The sequence below is a fragment of the Pongo abelii genome, chromosome 3, assembly GCF_028885655.2.
Source record: "Pongo abelii isolate AG06213 chromosome 3, NHGRI_mPonAbe1-v2.0_pri, whole genome shotgun sequence".
In the NCBI taxonomy this organism is placed as follows: domain Eukaryota; kingdom Metazoa; phylum Chordata; class Mammalia; order Primates; family Hominidae; genus Pongo; species Pongo abelii.
In genome coordinates, this window is record NC_071988.2 from 103,943,800 (window position 1) to 103,963,189 (window position 19,390).

Below are 19,390 nucleotides of genomic sequence, written 5' to 3' on the forward strand. Positions count from 1 at the left end.
TATTGAATTATGTACCACACTGATTTTTCCCCCACCCAATATTTTAACCACTACATTAGGGAAATTTTGGTGTTGATGCTGTAACCTCAATATTGAATCATCTCTGTCTTGTATCCCAGAATATAATTCAGCTGTTTGGCTACAACAATCATGTCTCTTTAGAAAGGCCAAAAGCTTAATAAAAGTAGTTAAAGGATATTTTACCTTTTCCATTTACTTTTAACAAAAGGTATCGAATTAAACACACTTCACACCTCTTTAGTTGATTTTACCAAGTTCTTGAAACTGGAAGATTCAGAATTTTAATTTTTGCCAACTACAGCTGGATGCAGGGAGAATTATTCAAAGGAAAAAAATAATTTATTCTCAATTTTTTTTGTTTAACAGTAGTTGTCATTTTCAGGGACATTTTCAAAATTTTTGCAGAGCCAGGATAAGATGTAGTGGTTTGAGGTGAGGGCAGAGTAACAGAGACTCCAGGGCTCAAGCTGTTAACCAAAGATATACTGCTTCTCAAAAATGGGAGACAAGATTCAAGGAGAGGAAATATTTACATTCACAAGGAATGTTTGAAAGGAATAAATCAAAGCAGGATGATGAAGTGAGGAGAGAATATAAGAGGACAAAATTCCTCACTTCCCCACCAAAAACAACAACAAAAAGAGTCTTGCTGAGTGATAGGTTAAACAGCTTTTGTTCTCTTATAAAACTGTGAGAGAAGAAGAACATCACGGCATTAAGAACACAGTGTGACAGATGAGGCAAAATGTCTCCATGCAGAGAAGGGTACAAAAAAAGGAACAAAGCTGTCTGGCAGGTGAAAAGACAAAGACTATAGGGAGAGAAAGAGGCAAATAGACAAGAGGGAGTGAACCAAAAAACAGATCAATGGGACGGAGATTGAGTAACAGGAGAGATTGAAGGGGGAGGAGCAAAGGTGTCTGTAGAGAGAGGGGCCCAGTCAGGCAGTGGGCAGATGTGTGCTGGAGTTTCCTCTTCCCACATTCCCAGACCCAAATTGGGGAGCTCTAGAAAGATAGAGCAAGTACTCTCCAGAATCTTATTCTCTTTTTCACTGTTCAATCTCCAGCATCTTGAACACTGCCTGACATATAGTGGGAACTCAAAACATAGTTGTCAAATGAATAAGTGATACATGTAGAAAAGAGAAAGAAGCCGACTTAGCTGAGAAAATGCCACATGCCTCATAGCATCTGTTATTAAACTGTGAGTTGGCAGAAAGGATACCAAAGAGCTGAGCTCTGTTTATAGCATGGCCAAGTGATGCTTACCTTAGGGCCAAGTTTGGTTTCCCTGCTGCAGGACGAGTATTTTACCTGAGTAAAATAGGCAGTCACCAAACCCAGGGTAATTGAGTAGTAAGGGAGTGGCAGAGAGTGGTTCTACTTAAAAGCCCCTGTCTCCATGTCTCTCCCCAAATTCCAAACACATGTTTAGATGTTTGGATGTCTCATCATCCAGGGCCTCTCCTTTGAGATGATTTCTACAGAGTTTTTCACAAAATACAAATAACCAACCAAGGCTTTGAATGTGCTCAACATCAGTAACATCTAGGGAGGAATTGTTCTATTAACTTAGCAACAAGTAGAGGGGCCTTCATGGCAAATGGACTGAGAACAAAAAGAGACTCCCCAAAGCCCTACATAAAACCATGATCAAAGAGCAATGGATTCAGTCAAGGGAGATGGAGTCAGGTTGGTTGCAAATCCCCAGGTGATACATCCCACTCCATTGAGAATCCCTAAAGTGGAAGATGAAGGTGGGGTAGAGAAGCAAAGATGAATCAAATATTGTTTTGTCTAACCACCCTGCCCTGGATAGATATATGATGCTCAAAATGGAGAAATACACTTAGGGTGTATACCTGTCTATAGGTAGACAGGCATGGCTACATAACGTTAAAAAAAAAAAAAAAAGGAAAGTCTCGATTTCCAGTTTCTGGTTCCACATGAAGAGCTCAGAAGTTGCCACTCATTCTAACAAGAAGTAAAATGCTGAACAAACTGAAAAAAAGTCAACAACTCTTAGATTAGTAAGAGATGTGAGATTACAGGGAAAACCACTGTTCCCAAAACTGGACAGACAGGCAGATACAGAGAATCACAACATAGGGAGCGGAAACCTTCACAGGAACTGGTGGTGTGTTAGGAAAACCTGACCTTAATTGATGAATTGCTGGAGGCTAGGTGTGGACAAGTCTGAAGGTTAAAATCTCCAAGGGGTATCTAGTCATAGGGAGTCCCCCATGCTTTTGTGACTTTTCCTTCCAGGAGCTTGACCAGGTCCTCAGAGTAAGTATCAGAAAAAAAAATAAATTCCCTTGTATTTCCACCAGGAGGAGGGGAAAAGAACCACTTTGAAATATATTAGAGTATTCTGTTCTTAACAAGATCTACCTTCGGGAGAAACAAGTTAGCCAGAGTCTGACCTGCTGGGGTTTTATTTAGAGCATAACCAACCTGGGGAAGGGAAAATACCCAACTCCAGCCCATTCTAGCCATCTTGTTCCACCTAAATGAGGAGAGAAGAAACTAAGAAACACTTGTGAAGTTCACAGTCCAGAGGCATAAGTTCACTAAGAGACTGAGACCTAATCACAGAGCTCTAGAATGCATCTCCTCCCCCCACACACCTCCCACCACACTACTGAAGACCTATATACAGCAGTTCCTTTTACTCAGTACATCATGTCCAGATATCAAGAAAAAATTACAAGGCATAATAAAAGGCAAAAACCAAAGCAAAACAAAACACAGCTTGAAGAGACACAGCAAGCATCAGAACTAGATATAGCAAGGACCTTGGAATTGTCACACAGGAATTTAAAATAACTATGATTAACGGGCTAAGGGCTGTAACAGATACAGTAGGTAGCATGCAAGAACATATGGGCAATTTAAGCAGAGAGATGAAAATCCTAAGACAGAACCACAAAGAAATGACAGAGATAAAAAATACTGTAACAGAAGTGAAAAATGCCTTTGATAGGCTTCTAAGTAGACTGGACATGGTTGAGGAAAGAATCTCTGAGTTTGAGGAAATATGAATAGAAATTTCCAAAACTAAAAATCAATGAGAGGAAATGCTCAAATAAAACCACAAAAGGCAGAAAAAGAATAAAAGACAAAAATAGAAAAAAAGAAAAATTGCAACAAATAGAAAATAGTAATAAATATGGTAAATATCAATTGGATGGAATAGTAACAAATATGGTAAATATCAATTGATATGGCAAATATCAATCCCATATCAATTGATATGGCAAATGTCAATCCCATGTCAATTGATATGGCAAATATCAATCCCATATCAATTGATATGGCAAATATCAATTCCATATCAATTGATATGGCAAATATCAATTCCATATCGATTGATATGGCAAATATCAATTGGATGGAAATATCAATTTATTTCCATCAATAAAAACTTTGACCATCAATGGTCTAAATGCATCCATTAAAAGACAGAGACCATCAGAGTGGATCAAAAAACAAGACCCAACTATATGTTGTCTACAAGAAACTGACCCACTTTAAATATAAAGACACCTATAGATTAAAACTAAACAAATGGAGAAAGATATACCATTCTTATAATAATCAAAAGAAGGTAGGAGTACCTATATTAATTTCAGACAGAGCAGACTTCGAAATAAGAAAAGTTATCAGGAATAGAGAGACATTACGTAACAATATAGGGGTTAATTCTCCAAGAAGATATAATGATCCTTAATGTGTATGCACCTAACTACAGAGTGTCAAAATTTGTGAAGCAAAAACTGATAAAACTGCAAAGAGTCATAGATGAATCCATAATTATAACTGGAGATGTCAACAGCCCGCTATCAGAAACAAACAGACCCAGCAGGTAGAAAATCAGTAAGGACATGGTTAAATTCAACAACGCCATCAATCTACAGGACATAATTGACATCTATAGGCTACTTCATCCAGCAATAGCAGACTATGCATTCTTCTCAAGCTCACATAGAACATTCACCAAGATAGAGCACATTCTGAGCCATAAAAAACACCTTAACAAATTTAAAAGAATAGAAATTATACAATGTTTGCTCTCAGACCACAATGGAATTAAACCAGAAATCAATAATAAAAGACAACTGGAGGCCAGGCATAGTGGCTCACACCTGTTATCCCAGCACTTTGGGAGGCCAAGGTGGACGGATCACCTGAGATCAAGAGTTCAAAACCAGCCTAGCCAACATGGTGAAACCCTGTCTCTACTAAAAACACAAAAGTGAGCCATGCGTGGTGGTGTGCTCCTGTAATCCCTGCTACTCAGGAAGCTGAGGCAGGAGGATCACTTGAACCCAGGAGGCAGAGGTTGCAGTGGGCTGAGATTGCACCACTGCACTCCAGCCTGGGTGACAGAGTGAGACTCTGTCTCAAAAAAAAAAAAAAAAAAAAAAGACAACTGGAAAACCCCAAAATACATGGAAATCAAACAACACACTTCTAAATAACACATGGGCCAAGAAAAAAATCTCAAGAGACATTTAAGAATATTTTGAACTAAATTAAAATAAGAACAAAACTTATCAAAATTTGTGGGATGCCATGAAAGCAGTGCTTAGAGGAAAATTTACAGCATGACTACATATGTTAGGAAAAAAAAATCTAAAATCAATTAACTAAGCCTCCATCTTAGGAAACTAAAAAAAGAAGAGCAAATTAAATCCAAAGTAAGAAGAAGAAAATGAACAATAAAAATTAGAGCAGAGAGCAATGAAATTATGAACAGGAAATCAATTTTAAAAATAAATGAAACCAAAAGCTGGTTCTTTGAATCAATTAATAAAATTGATAAGCCTCTAGCCAGACTAAGAAAAAAGAGGTAGGGCACAAATTACTAATATCATAAGTGAAAGAGGGGACACCCCTACAGATCCCATGCATATTAAAAGGATAATAAAGAAATACTATGAACAACTCTGTGCCCACAAAATTGATAACCTAGATGAAATGGACCAAATCATTGAAAGGCACAATCTACCAAAACTCACACAAGAAAAAACAGACAATCTAAATAGGCCTATATTTATTAAGTACATTGAATCAATAATTAATACCCTTCCAAAATGGACAGAACCAGGCCAAGATGGGTTCACTGGTGAATTCAACCATGTATTTAATTCTCTATGACAATTGGTATAATTTCTAAAAGAGAGAATTTCTTTTTTAGAAAATAAAAGCAGAGGGAATACTTCCTAACTCATTCTATGAGGTATCACCATAATACCCAAACAAGACACAGATATTATAAGAAAAGAAAACAACAAACCAATATTTTTCATGAGCCAGATGCTAAAAATCTTCAATAAAATGTTAGCAAATTAAATCAAACAATGTATAAAAAGAATTGTACACTCCAGCTAAGTAGGATTTATACTAGGTATGCAAGGCTGGTTCAAAATTTGAAAGTCAATTAATGTAATCTACCACATTACAGGCTAAAGAAGAAAAATCACATGACCATATCAATAGATACAGGAAAAGCATCTGACAAAATGCAACACCCATTCATGATAAAATCTCTCAGTAAATTCTCAATGATAAAGAATATTTACAAAAAATATGCAGCTAATGTCATAATGGTGAGAGACTATATGCTTTTCCCCTAAGATGAGGAACAAGGCAAGGATGTACCCTCTTATCACTCCCTTTTGACATTATATGGAAGTCCTACCTAATGCAATAAGATAAGAAAAGGAAGTAAAAGATATACTAATTGGGAAGGAAGAAATAAAATTGTCTTTGTTTGCAGATGACGTGATTGTCTTTGTAGAAAATCTGAACGAATTGAAAATAAAAAACCATTCCTGTAACTAATAAGCTGTTATAACAAGGTTGCCAGATACAAGGTTAATATACAATAGTCAATTTGCTTTGCCACATACCAGCAATGAACAAGTGGCATTTGAAATTAAAAACACAATACCATTTACATTAGCACCATAAAAATGAAACAAGTATAAATCTAACAAAACATGTACAAGATCTGTATGAGGAAAATCATAAAACACTGATGAAAGAAATCAAAGAACTAAATAGATGAAGAGTTATCCCATGCTCATAAATAGGAAGACTCAATATTGTCAATGTTTGCTTTTCTCAACTTGATCTATATTCAATGCAATTCCAATCAAAATCCCAGCAAGTTATTTTGTAGATATTGACAAACTGATTGCAAGGTTTACACGTGGAGGCAAAAGACTCAGAATAGCCAACACAATATTGAAGGAGAAGAACAAAGTTGGAAGAGTGACACTACTTGACTTCAGGACTTACTATAAAGCTAAAGTAATCAAGACAGTGTGGTACTGGCACAAGAACAGACTAATTGATCAATGAATCATAACAGAGAGCCTAGAATAGACCCACATAAATATAGTCAACTGATCTTTGACAAAGGAACAAAGGGAATACAATGGAGAAAAGGTAGTCTTTTTAACAAATTATGCTGGAACAACTGGACATTTGCATGCAAAAAAATGAATTCAGACACAGATTTCACACACCTCACAAAAAGTGACTCAAAATGGATCACAATTCTAAATGTAAAACACAAAACTACAAAACTTCTAAAAGATAACATAGAAAATGTAGATGACTCTGGGTTTGACAATTTATATATGACATCAAAGGGCATGATTCATGAGAGAAAGAATTGATAAGCTGGACATCATTAAAATTTAAAATTTCTACTTTGCAAAAGATACTGTCAAGAGAATAAAAGGACAAGCCACAGACAGGAATAAAATATTTGCAAAAGACATATCTGATAAAGGACTGTTATCCAAAATATACAAAGAACTCCGAACACTTAACAATAAGAAAGCAACCTGATTTAAAAATAGACCAACGATCTTGACAAACATCTTACTAAAGAAAATATATAGATGGAACAATAAGCATATGTCATCAGGGAAATACAAACTAAAACAACATTGAGATACCACTACATATTAGTTAGAATGGCCAAAATCCAGAACACAGACAACAAATGTTGGCAAGGTTTTGGAGCAACAGAAATTCTCATTCATTGCTGTTGGGAATACAAAACGATACAGCCACTTTGGAAGACAGTTTGGCTGTTTCTTACAAAACTAAAAATATTCTGACTGTACAATCCCACAATTGTGCTCCTTGGTATTTACCCAAAGGAGTTGAAAACTTATGTGCACACAAAAACCTGCACATGGATGTTTACTGTAGCTTTATTATTACCAAACTGGGAAGCAACCAAGATGTCCTCCACTGGGTGAATGGATAAATAAACTTCAATAGATCTAGACCACATTTTGGTCATTATTCAGCACGAAAAAGAAATGAGCTATGAAGTCATGAAAAGACATGGAGGAAGCACAAATACATATTGCTAAGTGAAAGAAGCCAATCTGAAAAGGCTACATACAGTATGATTCTAACTATACAACATTCTGGAAAAAACAAAACTATAGAGATAGTGGAAAGATCAGTGGTTGTCAGGGCTTGGGGGAAGGGAGCGATGAACAGACAGAGAACAGAGGATTTTTAGGCAGTGAAAATACTCTGTATGATACTACAATAGTGAATACATTTGTCATTATACATTTGTCCAAACCCATGGACTATACAACACCAACAGTGAATCCTGATGGAAACCATGGACTTTGGGTGACAGTGAGGTGTCAATGTAGGTTCAACAAATGTAACAAATACTCACTCTGGTAAGGAATGCTGATAATGGGAGAGGCTATGCATGTGTATGGGCAGGAGGTACATGGGGTATCTCTGGACCTGCCTCGCAATTTTGCTAAATTGAACCTAAAACTGCTCTTTAAAATAATGAGCCTTTAAAAACAACAAAAAAGAGGGTATCACTGAAAGGTGTGATGCTCATTCTTGGGAGGTGGGAGAGAAGACTAGAGATAACAGACTAGGGGATGAATTGAGGTGAAACAGGCCTCAAAAATATTCTAGATGTTTGAGTGCCTTTCTTCCTGGAATGGCAATATTTATACATTTTGATCTCTTCCCAAGGCACCATAACAGAACTGATTTGCTCTTTTGAACCATTCCATCCATTTTCTTTCAGTTTATCTCATCACCATGGCAATGAGGCAAGGACCCTGTTTTTATGTGTCTGGACTAGCATCCTCCCTGGCTACTTTAAAAATGCATGACAGCGTTTACATGTAACCTCTAGAGGAATGTCTTCCCTAAAATGGGACTCAATGGAATAAGCAAAGCATTAGGAGAAACAGTCTCTGGATTTTATCTTCATTTTGTCATCTGAGAAAGATGATTTGAGATTCCAGTTTCTGTTCATTAATGGAGACAGAGAGGCTACCCACTTGGTTCACAAAAAATAAGACTAAGGAATATGAGATGACAAATCGCTCTGCTTAAGGCAGAAAAACTGTGTGGCTATGGCAGAGACTGCTAATTGTTTACCCCATATCTATTCACCCTTCCTTCCTTAGAAACAAAACCAAGATTTTATTCAAGAGTCCAACGCATTAACCAACAGAATACATTTCCCTGTTTCCCTTGGGTACAGATATGGTCAATGAGAGACAAGTGAATAGATTGTATCTTCTAGGAAGACTCCTTAAAGGCGACTGACTCAACTCAGCAATGTGCTCCCTTCGGCCTCCCTGATTCCCCTTCTGGTTGGAGCTTTAGTGATCAGTTTACACCATGAAATGACACTGAGAATGAAAGTCCCCTGCTAAGGATGGTAGAGCAGAACGATAAAGGAATCCCAGTTCTCTACTGACCCTGCAGTGCTCCCATGTCCTCCCTGGACTGCCTGTCTCCAGAATTTTTTTATATATAAGAGAAATAACCTTTTGTCTCGTTTAAGCCAAACACAATTCTTGATGGATCCACGCTCAACCTTATGAATGGCTCACTGATAGGTTCACCCCAACATTTGCAGGTTTCAGGCTAGGAGTACAGGTGGAAGTCCCTAGCCTGTGGTTCATCCCTTTCCCTTTTCCCCTTTTGCTCTGTCCCATTAGGTGGATATCTGAGCTCACACTTTAAAGCTTAAGTCCCTGTGCTAACACTGCCCCTTGGCCACTCTTCAGGCCTAGGCTCTATGTATTTCCTGTTGGGAGGACAGATCCCAGGAGGAGGCTGCTATAGGTTCTAGAAGAGAGCTCAGAGCATTTAGGGAGGAATCTAGGACCCTAGGAATCCAGGGCATGGCCCAGAAGTCAAGGAAGATTTAGGCAGGTGTCATGTTCCTTTGGCCCTGTGATCTCCTCACTTTGTGGAGAGAAGTGTGGCCCTTTAAGTCATAAGACCTAGGACAGGGGCCCTAGTTGCCAAGGCAATACCACTGGCTTCTCTCCCTTGCACCTCCTAACGGCTGCCTTTACACAATTTACACATTGACAGTGCAGCAAAATGTGGTTTAGTCCAGTTAACTACTTGTTATGACAGCCTTCGTAAGATTATCTTTTAGGGTCTGGAAGTATAGCTTGAAATGTGTTGTTTTCCTGCTCCTACCTTCTCTCTTCCATGAGACTGTACAATGGAAAGCTGATTAAGCCTGACTCTCTGCCAAGCTTTTCTTTAGTAAGTTGTTATTAGAATGGCTCAGCAAAAGTTTATCAATCAACTGCAATATCCGTGTTAGTGTCCTGAGTGGACTGAAGGAGGAGTCTCTAAATCCTCAGTCTCTATCACCTGTTTGAGTAAACTCTCCAAGAGGCACTTAGCTGATTGATCTGCACAAACATTGCACCCTGGGAGTGTGGTGGAGTCGGCTATGAATTCTGATTGCCTCCAACTGGAATAGGGACTGTTCCTCTAGGAAAATCATACAGGAGCAGGTGGAGATTCAGCCCACGAGAAGTGTGCCACTGAAATGACCCAAGTCTGGGCCCCAAATGTAGCTGGGCACCTTTTTCTGTTACTCAGGAAGCTCTCCATTCAGCCCAGGGTAGCATGAACTGAGATCTGCTGTGACGGTGCCTGACACCAGGATCCACCCCTTCAGCTCATATCGCCACATATAATGACTTTGATTCCTGTGAGGACTCTACTCTCCACCGCCTAACTGGCAGGACCGGTAAAGCCAGTTTCACGAACATGAAAATATCTGAACAGTTGACTGCCTCTGTGTATGTTGGAAACTTGCTTCATTTAGTTCAGTGATTCTAAGCCTTATTTGGGATTACGGATCTCTATGTTCTCCATGCTGCATAATTACCACAGGACTTCAGCGCTCACCCACACATCTGAGGACTGCTGTAGGCTGTTTCAAACAGTAAAGTATAATCACAAGAACACTGAATAATCTAAGATGCATGTACTTCTGGCTTCATCTTTCTATGTACATTTTACTAGTTTGCTCATAGGATGTATTCCACAAACACACACATACATATTAGGATGTTTTGACATCTTAAAAGCCTTTCTGGCTGAGGAGAGCCTGGCCTTCCTGGGCCTAGGCAATTCTTAGAGATAATAAAGGGCCCAGCCAGGAGCATGCCTTTAACATGCAAACTACATGATCCAGAGCCATATCTCCCCTGCTTGGCCTGTACTCTCAAAGAGCAGTATTCCTCTACCTTAATCATTCTGGGGCTAGACCAGGCAACTAGGGGTGACCTCTATAGTTTAGAATGTGTTCTAAACTACAGTTCTGAGAGGTCAATTTTAGGCTGTATCCTCAGCACTGATTCCCAGCAGGAGCTCAATGATACATGTGACATGATGATATGAATGAATGGTTTCTGATAGCCACAGCCTCCTTTAGTTACTGGACTGGTGATGAAAGCTGTTCTCAGATGACTATTCAGGGAACTTGCTGAAATAGTCTTTGTTCTTCTTCCTGCATTTAGAAATAGTCTTTAGACATATGTGCCACCAATATACACATAATGAATCAGATTACAACATTTTTTTATGAGAAAAGATGAAAAAAAAGTCTTCCATTCTTATGGTCAGAGAAACTCAGACTATTATACCCGGCTCATTTCTCATTAATAAAACAAAATCTTTTGCCTTCTCATCTGAGCTCTTCAAATTAATCTAAGGTCTGATTGTCCCAAAGCATTACTAATTATATAGCAACATCATTTGTATCACAGAATTGGAAATGATGTACATAGCTGACCACAGAGTGATGGTTAAATAAACTACGACATGCTCAACTGATGGAATCTTCTGCAGCCTTTGACAATGGTGTCTACAATACAATCTGAGGTAAAGGGTGAGACATAAAAATTACATATGTGATATGACTGCCATCATGCAAAATATATGAAATAGAAGGAGATACTACTGAATATTAATAGTGTCTGTTTATCTGTTAAGACTGTGAATGATTTTCTTTCTACTTCTCTGAATTTTTCAGCTTTTTCTCTAATGACCTTTAATATGTTACACTTATAGTGAAAATCAACATCAATAAATCATTGAATTGTTCATTGAAAATATCTTGTCAGCTGGGCGTGGTGGCTCATGCCTGTAATCCCAGCACTTTGGGAGGCCGAGGAGGGTGGATCACTTGAGGTCAGGAGTTCAAGACCAGCCTGGCCAATATGGTGAAACCCTGTCTCTACTAAAAAATACAAAAATTAGCCGGGCGTGGTGGTGCGTGCCTGTAGTCCCAGCTACTTGGGAGCCTGCAGCAGGAGAATCGCTTGAGCTCAGGAGGCAGAGGTTGCAGATCACACCACTGCACTGCAGCCTGGGCGACAGAGCGAGACTCCATCTCCAAAAAAAAAAAAAAAAAAAAAGGAAAGAAAGAAAGAAAACACCTTGTTATTTTCTGCTATAAAACTTGATACTGGGTATTTTCACCTAAAAGAACTGAATTGATACCGGGTGTTTTCACCTAAAAGAGCTGTATTGAGATGTACAGAGAAAACCCTACAGTGAAACCAACAGAAAGCAGTGATGGAAACACAGAGAATTCTCTAGTCTATCAACTGCCTGTGTAATAATAACAATGGCTGACATTCACAAAGCTCTTACTATGTGCCAGGCATTTTCCATACATTTTAAAAATATCTTCGTAAAAGCTGTAGGAGATAGGTATTACTGTTACTCCCATTTTATAGATGAAGCTGAGACTTAAGAGTGGTTAATTCATTTGCTAGTAAGTGGAGGAGTCAGAGACTTTGATTCCAGCAGTCTGTCTCCACGGTCTGCCAGTTTCTCACTATGCTCTACAGCTCCCCGCAGCGTAAAAGGAGAGGCTTTGGGGGGAAAGAACACAGTCCTAAGCCATCCTTCCTTTCATGCAAAGATTATTGTGTTGAACAAAGGCATAGCCTCCATGTCCATTTTCAGTCTGAAAAGGAGATTCTGTTTAGGTAAGTCCTCAGATGACTCCTACCCATCAGTGGAGATGGTCACTAGTAACCACTTATTCAACATGTTGTCTCAAGGCTCTAATTAGAGCATGGTCCATATGTTGCCCATCTTTGCACATAAATCTATTGCTTTAGGTGCTACAATCTCATCATAGCCAAATTTTGCAGACCCAGACCAACCCAAGAACAAAGGTCGCTCTCTACTTGCCAGCACAATTATAGGCACTCTTTCTTCATCTGCTTGTAGAAAGCAGTTTCATCCTGCAAATGCTGGCCGAATGAGTATGCTCAGCCGACACCATCAGGGCATATGAGTGCTTTGAGGCCCTCTGTTGAATGGTCTCATTTTCTCTGCACAGAAACCTACTAGTGTAACGTTTCCATGAGTGATGGGCAGGGCAGAGGTTTCACTACAAGAGAATTTCAGGACAGAGTAGGATACCTGGAGAGAGTTCAGTCCTTTTGGAGTCAAGTAGAGTCAAGTGTGTCACTAAAATGAAGCAAGTCCCCCTTCTGCTACTCCAGAGAATCATGAATGGGGCAGTGGGGAAACACAGAAACAGATTCCATGAAATCAGCCACGCAAGATTAGTTTGAAGATAATGACACTGGGCTTAAAGGAAATCCATTACAAACGAAACTTATAAATCAAAACAAATGTGCCAATGGGCAAAATTTAATGAGCAAAAGGAAATTAATAAATAGAGATAAATCTTATAAATATGGCAAAATTGTTAGGGCAAATGCTTGAGAAGAATGCTATGGGGTTTTGAGTCCACCTCATTGTGCTGTTTCTATGTCTTGGCCCCTGAGGGACAGCTCTCTGTCATGCCCATTCACTTACTTTCTCTGGATCCGGACAACAGGATCAGCAAGCAGGTCAGTGACGTCAAGCTTTCTCCCCTTCTCAATAACATCTCGATGCTTGCGCACAAACAGCCACCCAATATGGGAGAAGAAGAAGCCCCGGCGGGCATTGTGGGGGTCAGCATCCGTCTCTGAGTACTTGTGGTGGGCTCGGTGGTCCCTGGACCACTCGAAGATGTCATTCTGCAGAGAGAATGAGAGCCTGAGTAAAGAGAGGAACCGCACCGCGGAGCGTCCTCCTGGGAAGCTTCCCAGCCTCCCCTCCCCCACCAGTCCTCACTGCTGGTTTCACATTCCTCCTGTCTTCAATCCACAGTCCCTCAACCTCAAGTTCAATCCCCTGTGGTCTGGAGTGGTTTTCATCAGAACAAGAGTAAATCTTCACTTAGCAGGGATCTCAGCTTATGTGTGGGACATACCCACTGCAGGAAGTTCAGGCTTGTTGGGTGAATTAGCGCAGAGACCTGAAGGAAAGCTCTGGTGGGGGCGACTGAAGTCTCCTAGATCATTTATGTCAAGAAAAGGGAGATCTTTTTTATGGCTGCACCGTATTCCATGGTGTAAACATACCACATTTTCTTTATCCAGTCTATCACTGATGGACACTTAGAATGATTCCATGTTGCTATTGTGAATAGTGCTGCAGTGAACATACATGTGCCTGTGTTTTTATAATAGAATGATTTATGTTCCTTCAGGCATATACCCAGTAATGGGATTGTTGGGTTGAACGGTGGTTCTGTTCAGATCTTTGCAGGCACATGGATGGAGCTGGGGGTCATTATCCTTAGCAAACTAATGCAGGAACAGAAATCCAAATACCACTGTCCTCACAAGTAGGAGCTAAATGATGCGAACACATGGACACATAGGGGAAAAAAACATACTGGGGCTATCAAGGGTGGAGGGTGGGAGGAGGCAGAAGATCAAGAAAAATATCCAATGGGTACTAGGTGTAATACCTGGGTGATGAAATAATCTGTACAACACACCCCCATGACGCGTTTACCTATGTGACTAACCTGCACATGTACCTCTGAACTTAAAAGTTAAACAAAATGAGGGAGAGATGTTCTTAGGATGAAATCTTGGTTGTCATAAAAGAGGAGCAGTCCTGAGTAGGAATGGTGCCGGTTCTTGGCCCAGATGTCTCTGCCTCTCTCCTCACTTTGGTGTTCTTCATGTGTGACTCACAGACATCAGGAAGCCAGTAGATTAAAAAAACCCAAATGGCTACTTCCCCAAATCTCTGCAAAATACCAAGGCACCAGTGGCATCATTTTAGGACTGCTCTAACAGAGTGTAACAGAAACGGAGTGGGGACAACTTTGGCTCCTTGGGAACCTGGTGTATTGGCAATCCACCAAGTGGAGAGGCAGCAGTGGCTGAGGAGCAGGGAAGCACTCACTGGAGCCCTGAGATAGACTCTGGTGCCCCTAGAAGGTCAGGCAGCAGAGTCCAGCAGAGTCTGCCCAGCCCACAGAGCTGAAGTGGGGCTCAGTGCATGTGGGGAGCACACCCTATTGGACCTCTCGTAATGGGAGACACGGGAGGGTGTCAGGGGCTGAGCTATCAGGGGCAAGAATTGATGGCATTCACTGTTACAAATAATGAGACCTTAGCTATAGCAATGGGTCAGTGAGATCTACAGACATTTTTTTTACACTAATTTTTTTTTAAATCTGATGATGCTTTCAAAACTTTGAGAAGATGAATTAAATTGGGAAGTAGTGCTTTTGATAGGAAAATCTGAAAATAAAAATAAATTTAAGTATTATATTACATTAGCCTTTTCTGTTTATGACAATAGTAATAATATTTTATACCATAATATTCAATACTGGGTAATGTTCTCATTAGGAGTCTACCATTTCATAGAGATTGGCTTCATCCTTCTGATGAGAAGGGAAGAAATTGTTTTGTTTTTGTTTGTTTTTTGAGACAGTCTTGCTCTATTGCCCAGGCTAGAGTACAGTGGTGAAATCACATAGCTCCCTGTAGCCTTGACCGTCTGGGCTCAAGTGATCCTCCCACCTCAGCCTCCCAAGTAGCTGGGACTACAGGTGTATGCCACCATGCCCAGCTAATTTTTTGTTTTTCTTTTTGAGACGGACTCTTGCTCTGTCGCCCAGGCTGGAGTACAGTGGTGTGATCTTTGGTCCGTGAAACCTCCGCCTCCTGGGTTCATGCAATTCTCCTGTCTCAGCCTCCTGAATAGCTGGGATTATAAGCGTGCGCCAACAAATCCAGCTAATTTTTCTATTTTTAGTGGAGATGGGATTTTACCACATTGGCCAGGCTGGTCGAAAATTTTAAAAATCCACCTAATCCTTGGGTTTTGGGGGACAGAAAGAGGAGGTAGAAAGTTCCCACAAGCATATGTTCAGCTTTGAATATAAAGAGAGAAAACAGGAGCATGGCAGTTTATGTACATCAAAAATTATAGCCTTGCTTACTGTAATATGAAAGAGGTCCTTAGATTTTACAGTGTAGTTAAACATGGTGGTTGGACAGAGTGAAAACATTTTATTATTTAGAATCACAGAATTTGGAGCTGTAAAATAATTTCAAATGTCAATCAAGACGGCTGTGGTCTAAGAAATAAGTTCTTCCTTTTGCATTAGTTTATTGCTTTTATTGTAGTGCCCATGTGAACATGACATAGAAAGAACACTCTGTCCCCCATTCACAGATGGCAAAATTAAAGCTTAGAGGATATTTATACAAGTTCATCCAACAAATCAAAACATAATAGAACAAAGATGGCACTTCCTTGGTTCTCAGTTCACATTTCTATCAACAAAATATTTCCCTTATTCTCCAAATGTTGCAGGGAGGGGTCTTTTATAGAAAATTTTCGTTCATCTTGTTAAAAGGTTATATTGGCTTGATATGGTTTGGCACTGTGTCCCCACCCAAATCTCATCTGTAACTGTAATCCCCATGTGTTGAGGGAGGGACCCGGTGGGAGGTGATTTGATCATAGGGTCAGTTTCCTCCATGCTGTTCTCATGATATTGAGTGAGTTCTCACGAGATCTGATGGTTTAAAAGTGTGTGGCAGTTTCCCCTTCGCTCTCTCTCTTGCTCCACCATAGTAAGACATAGCTTGCTTCTCCTTCACCTTCCACCATGATTGGAAGTTTCCTGAGCCCTCCCCAGCCATGTGGAACTGTGAGTCAATTAAACCTCTTTTCTTTATAAATTACCTAGTCTCAGGTAGTTATTTATGGCAATGTGATAATGAACTAATACATGGCTGTTTAATTCAATGCCATGCAATCTTGTAGAAACTCTAAGTGAAGAGTTTCAAATAGCTAGAAACATTATTCTCACAAAATTAATTATAATACAACAACGAAAAGACCCATGATGATGAAGACAAGTTCAAACAGAGATATTCATTTTCATTCCTTTTACCTGGATACCTTTCCAACAGACGCCACCTGACTGCAATAGTGGAATGAAGCAAGTATAATAGTGGAATGAAGCACATTCCAAATAATCAAGCACATAATGAAGCCAAAAATACTTTAAGATGTATTTTTTAATCCTTTGTTATTGTTTCGTATTCAAATGTAAAGCTGAGTCCAGTGAAAAAGTGACTCAAAGAATAAGATGTGTTATCTAGTTCTTGGGAACTTGGTAATAAATAAATTAAAAAAAAAGAAATTAAAGAACAAGATGTGCATCAACAACAGAGCAGAAAGGGAGCAAGATTTATATGTTCACCCAATCAATCACCTTTCTTCCCTACTTACCTGCACTTTTGTCTGCTCTGGAGTGATTGGGAGTGGGTGGGTAGGGGAAAGAACCTACCTGTGAATAGCATCTGTGTTGAAAAGGTATGGGTACCTAGAGCTCATTTTGGTATAGTCAGTATGTGCTTTAGCAACAAGAAGAGGGGAAAGCTGAGGATTAATGAGGAGGGAGAGATGGCCCAACCATCTCAACCTCGGGAGGCGGGGAGTGAATGGAGATCAACTGTACTGGAAGCCATACCCCCAGCGGTATCCTGATAATCTCTCTTCCTCTTAGTGTTTGCATGGTGCTGATAGCTCTTGTCTAAAACTATGTGTGCCACTCCATCACCTTTGCTGCACAGAAAACAAAAACAATATTGAGGCATACAGAGATGACAAATGTCCATCATGAACTGACTGTCAAGTATGGGTAATCTGTCTGTTCATGTTCCACATACATATTCTGGTAGGGACATGATGTTGAACTCAGCAGTAATTCCTGAAGCTTAAATACTTAAACATTCAAACAAATCAATTACCAAATTATTGTATTAAATTTGCAACTTAGAGTTTATACTGAATTGTAGGTTCCAGTAGATCACAGTCTTACTCTGCAATCCATCAAAAGTGCACTCTCACCACATGTTAATTGATTATTCCTGATCAAAAATTGGAATACTGAAGGTAGCTACATTAGTTCTGAGAACACTGGGCATAAATGAGGCACAGGTAGGTGGGCGAGCAAGAGAGGAGTAGGAACAGAACAAATCCGGAGTGTACAGCTGAGGTGGTAGGCTTCATTATCAGAGACGCCATACTATAGTCCTACTTTGCAATAGAAATATGACTCAAGCCACATAATATAACTAATATTTTCTTAGTAGCCACATTTAAAAAGTGAAATGACCCTTGATTGAACTTGGGTTACAGAAAAAATTAATAAAATAAAAGGTGAAAAGAGGCTGGGCGCGGTGGCTCATGCCTGTAATCCCAGCACTTTGAGAGGCCGAGGTGGGCGAACCACCTGAGGACAGGAGTTCAAGACCAGCCTGGCCAACACAGTGAAACCCCATCTCTACTAAAAATACAAAAATTAGCCGGGCGTGGTTGCAGGCACCTGTAGTCCCAGCTACTCAGGAGGCTGAGGCATGAGAATCATCTGAACCTGGAAGGCAGACATTGCAGTGAGCTGAGATCACACCACTGCACTCCAGCCTGGGTGACAGAGCAAGACTCTGTCTCAAAAAAAAAAAAAACTAAAAACAAAAAAAGTGAAAAGAAACAAGTAAAATTAATTTTAATAATATATTTTACTTAGTGTAACATACCCAAATATTATCATTTCAATGTATAATCAGTATAAAAATTATTGAGATGCGGTACATTATTTTTTTCCTGTACCAAGTCTTAGAAATTTTTCACTTGTAGCACACCTCCAGGGGCTAGCCGCATTTCAAGTACTCGGTAGCCACACATAGCTAGTGACTACCACATTGAGCAGTGCAAGTCTAACTCATGGCTTACGCACTTTTTTTTTTTTTTTTTTGAGACAGGGTCTATCTCTGTCACCCAGGCTGGAGTGCAGTGGTGTGATTATGGCTCACTACAGCCTCAACTACCTGGGCTCAAGCGATTCTCCCATCTCAGCCTCCCCAGTAGCTGGGACCACAGGCACATGCCCATATGCCCAGCTAATATTATTATTATTATTATTATTATTATTATTATTATTGTAGTGAGATGGGGTCTCACTATGTTACCCAGGCTGGTCTCAAACTTCTGGGCTCAAGGGATCCTCCTGCTTCAGTCTCCCAAAGTGCTGGCATTACAGGCATGAGCCACTGCACCCAGCCACTTGTACGCTTTTCAATGTGTGCATTATACTTCAAATTTAAAAGTTTGAAGAATTAAGAATTCAACACTGCCTACTGGTGAGAATGTGAAATGGGCAGAAAGTTTGTGAAGGGCAAATGAGCACTACATATCAAAAACCCTAAAACTGTGCATATCTTTTAATCTAACAATTCATTTTCTGGAATTTATCTTAAGGAAATCATGGTTGTGTGCAGAGATTTAACCACAAGGATGCTAATTGCAATAAAAACTTGGAAAGACCCTGCATTTCCCCATAACAGGATTTGATTAAATATTTTGTGATAAATTAATTAAATACTACTTGTGCGTGTATACACATACAATAAAAGCTTATATATACATGAAAGAAATAGTAAGAGAAAAAGTCTTAGTGTTACCTCATGGGAGTGAAAATGGGAGGTAGGAATGAGGAGAAATACTTTTATGCTTGATCCTATACTCTGAAATTATTTTAAAAAATTCTATTAGTGTTGTATTTAAAACTAATTAACAAAAAAAGGCTATTGTAGTATTGACCTAGAAAGATGAAGGTAAAAGTAGTTAAA

General features: G+C 39.6%; 1 protein-coding gene across 2 annotated transcripts in view; it reads right to left on the reverse strand.

Moving 5' to 3' along the window:
* Positions 1-19,390, reverse strand: part of SCD5 (stearoyl-CoA desaturase 5) — a 169,624-nt gene that overhangs the window by 37,952 nt on the left and 112,282 nt on the right. For both annotated transcript variants that reach the window (XM_024246259.3, XM_024246260.3), the window contains exon 3: positions 13,206-13,411. In XM_024246259.3, the coding sequence (XP_024102027.2) occupies positions 13,206-13,411 (206 nt within the window). The remainder of the gene's footprint in view (positions 1-13,205; positions 13,412-19,390) is intronic.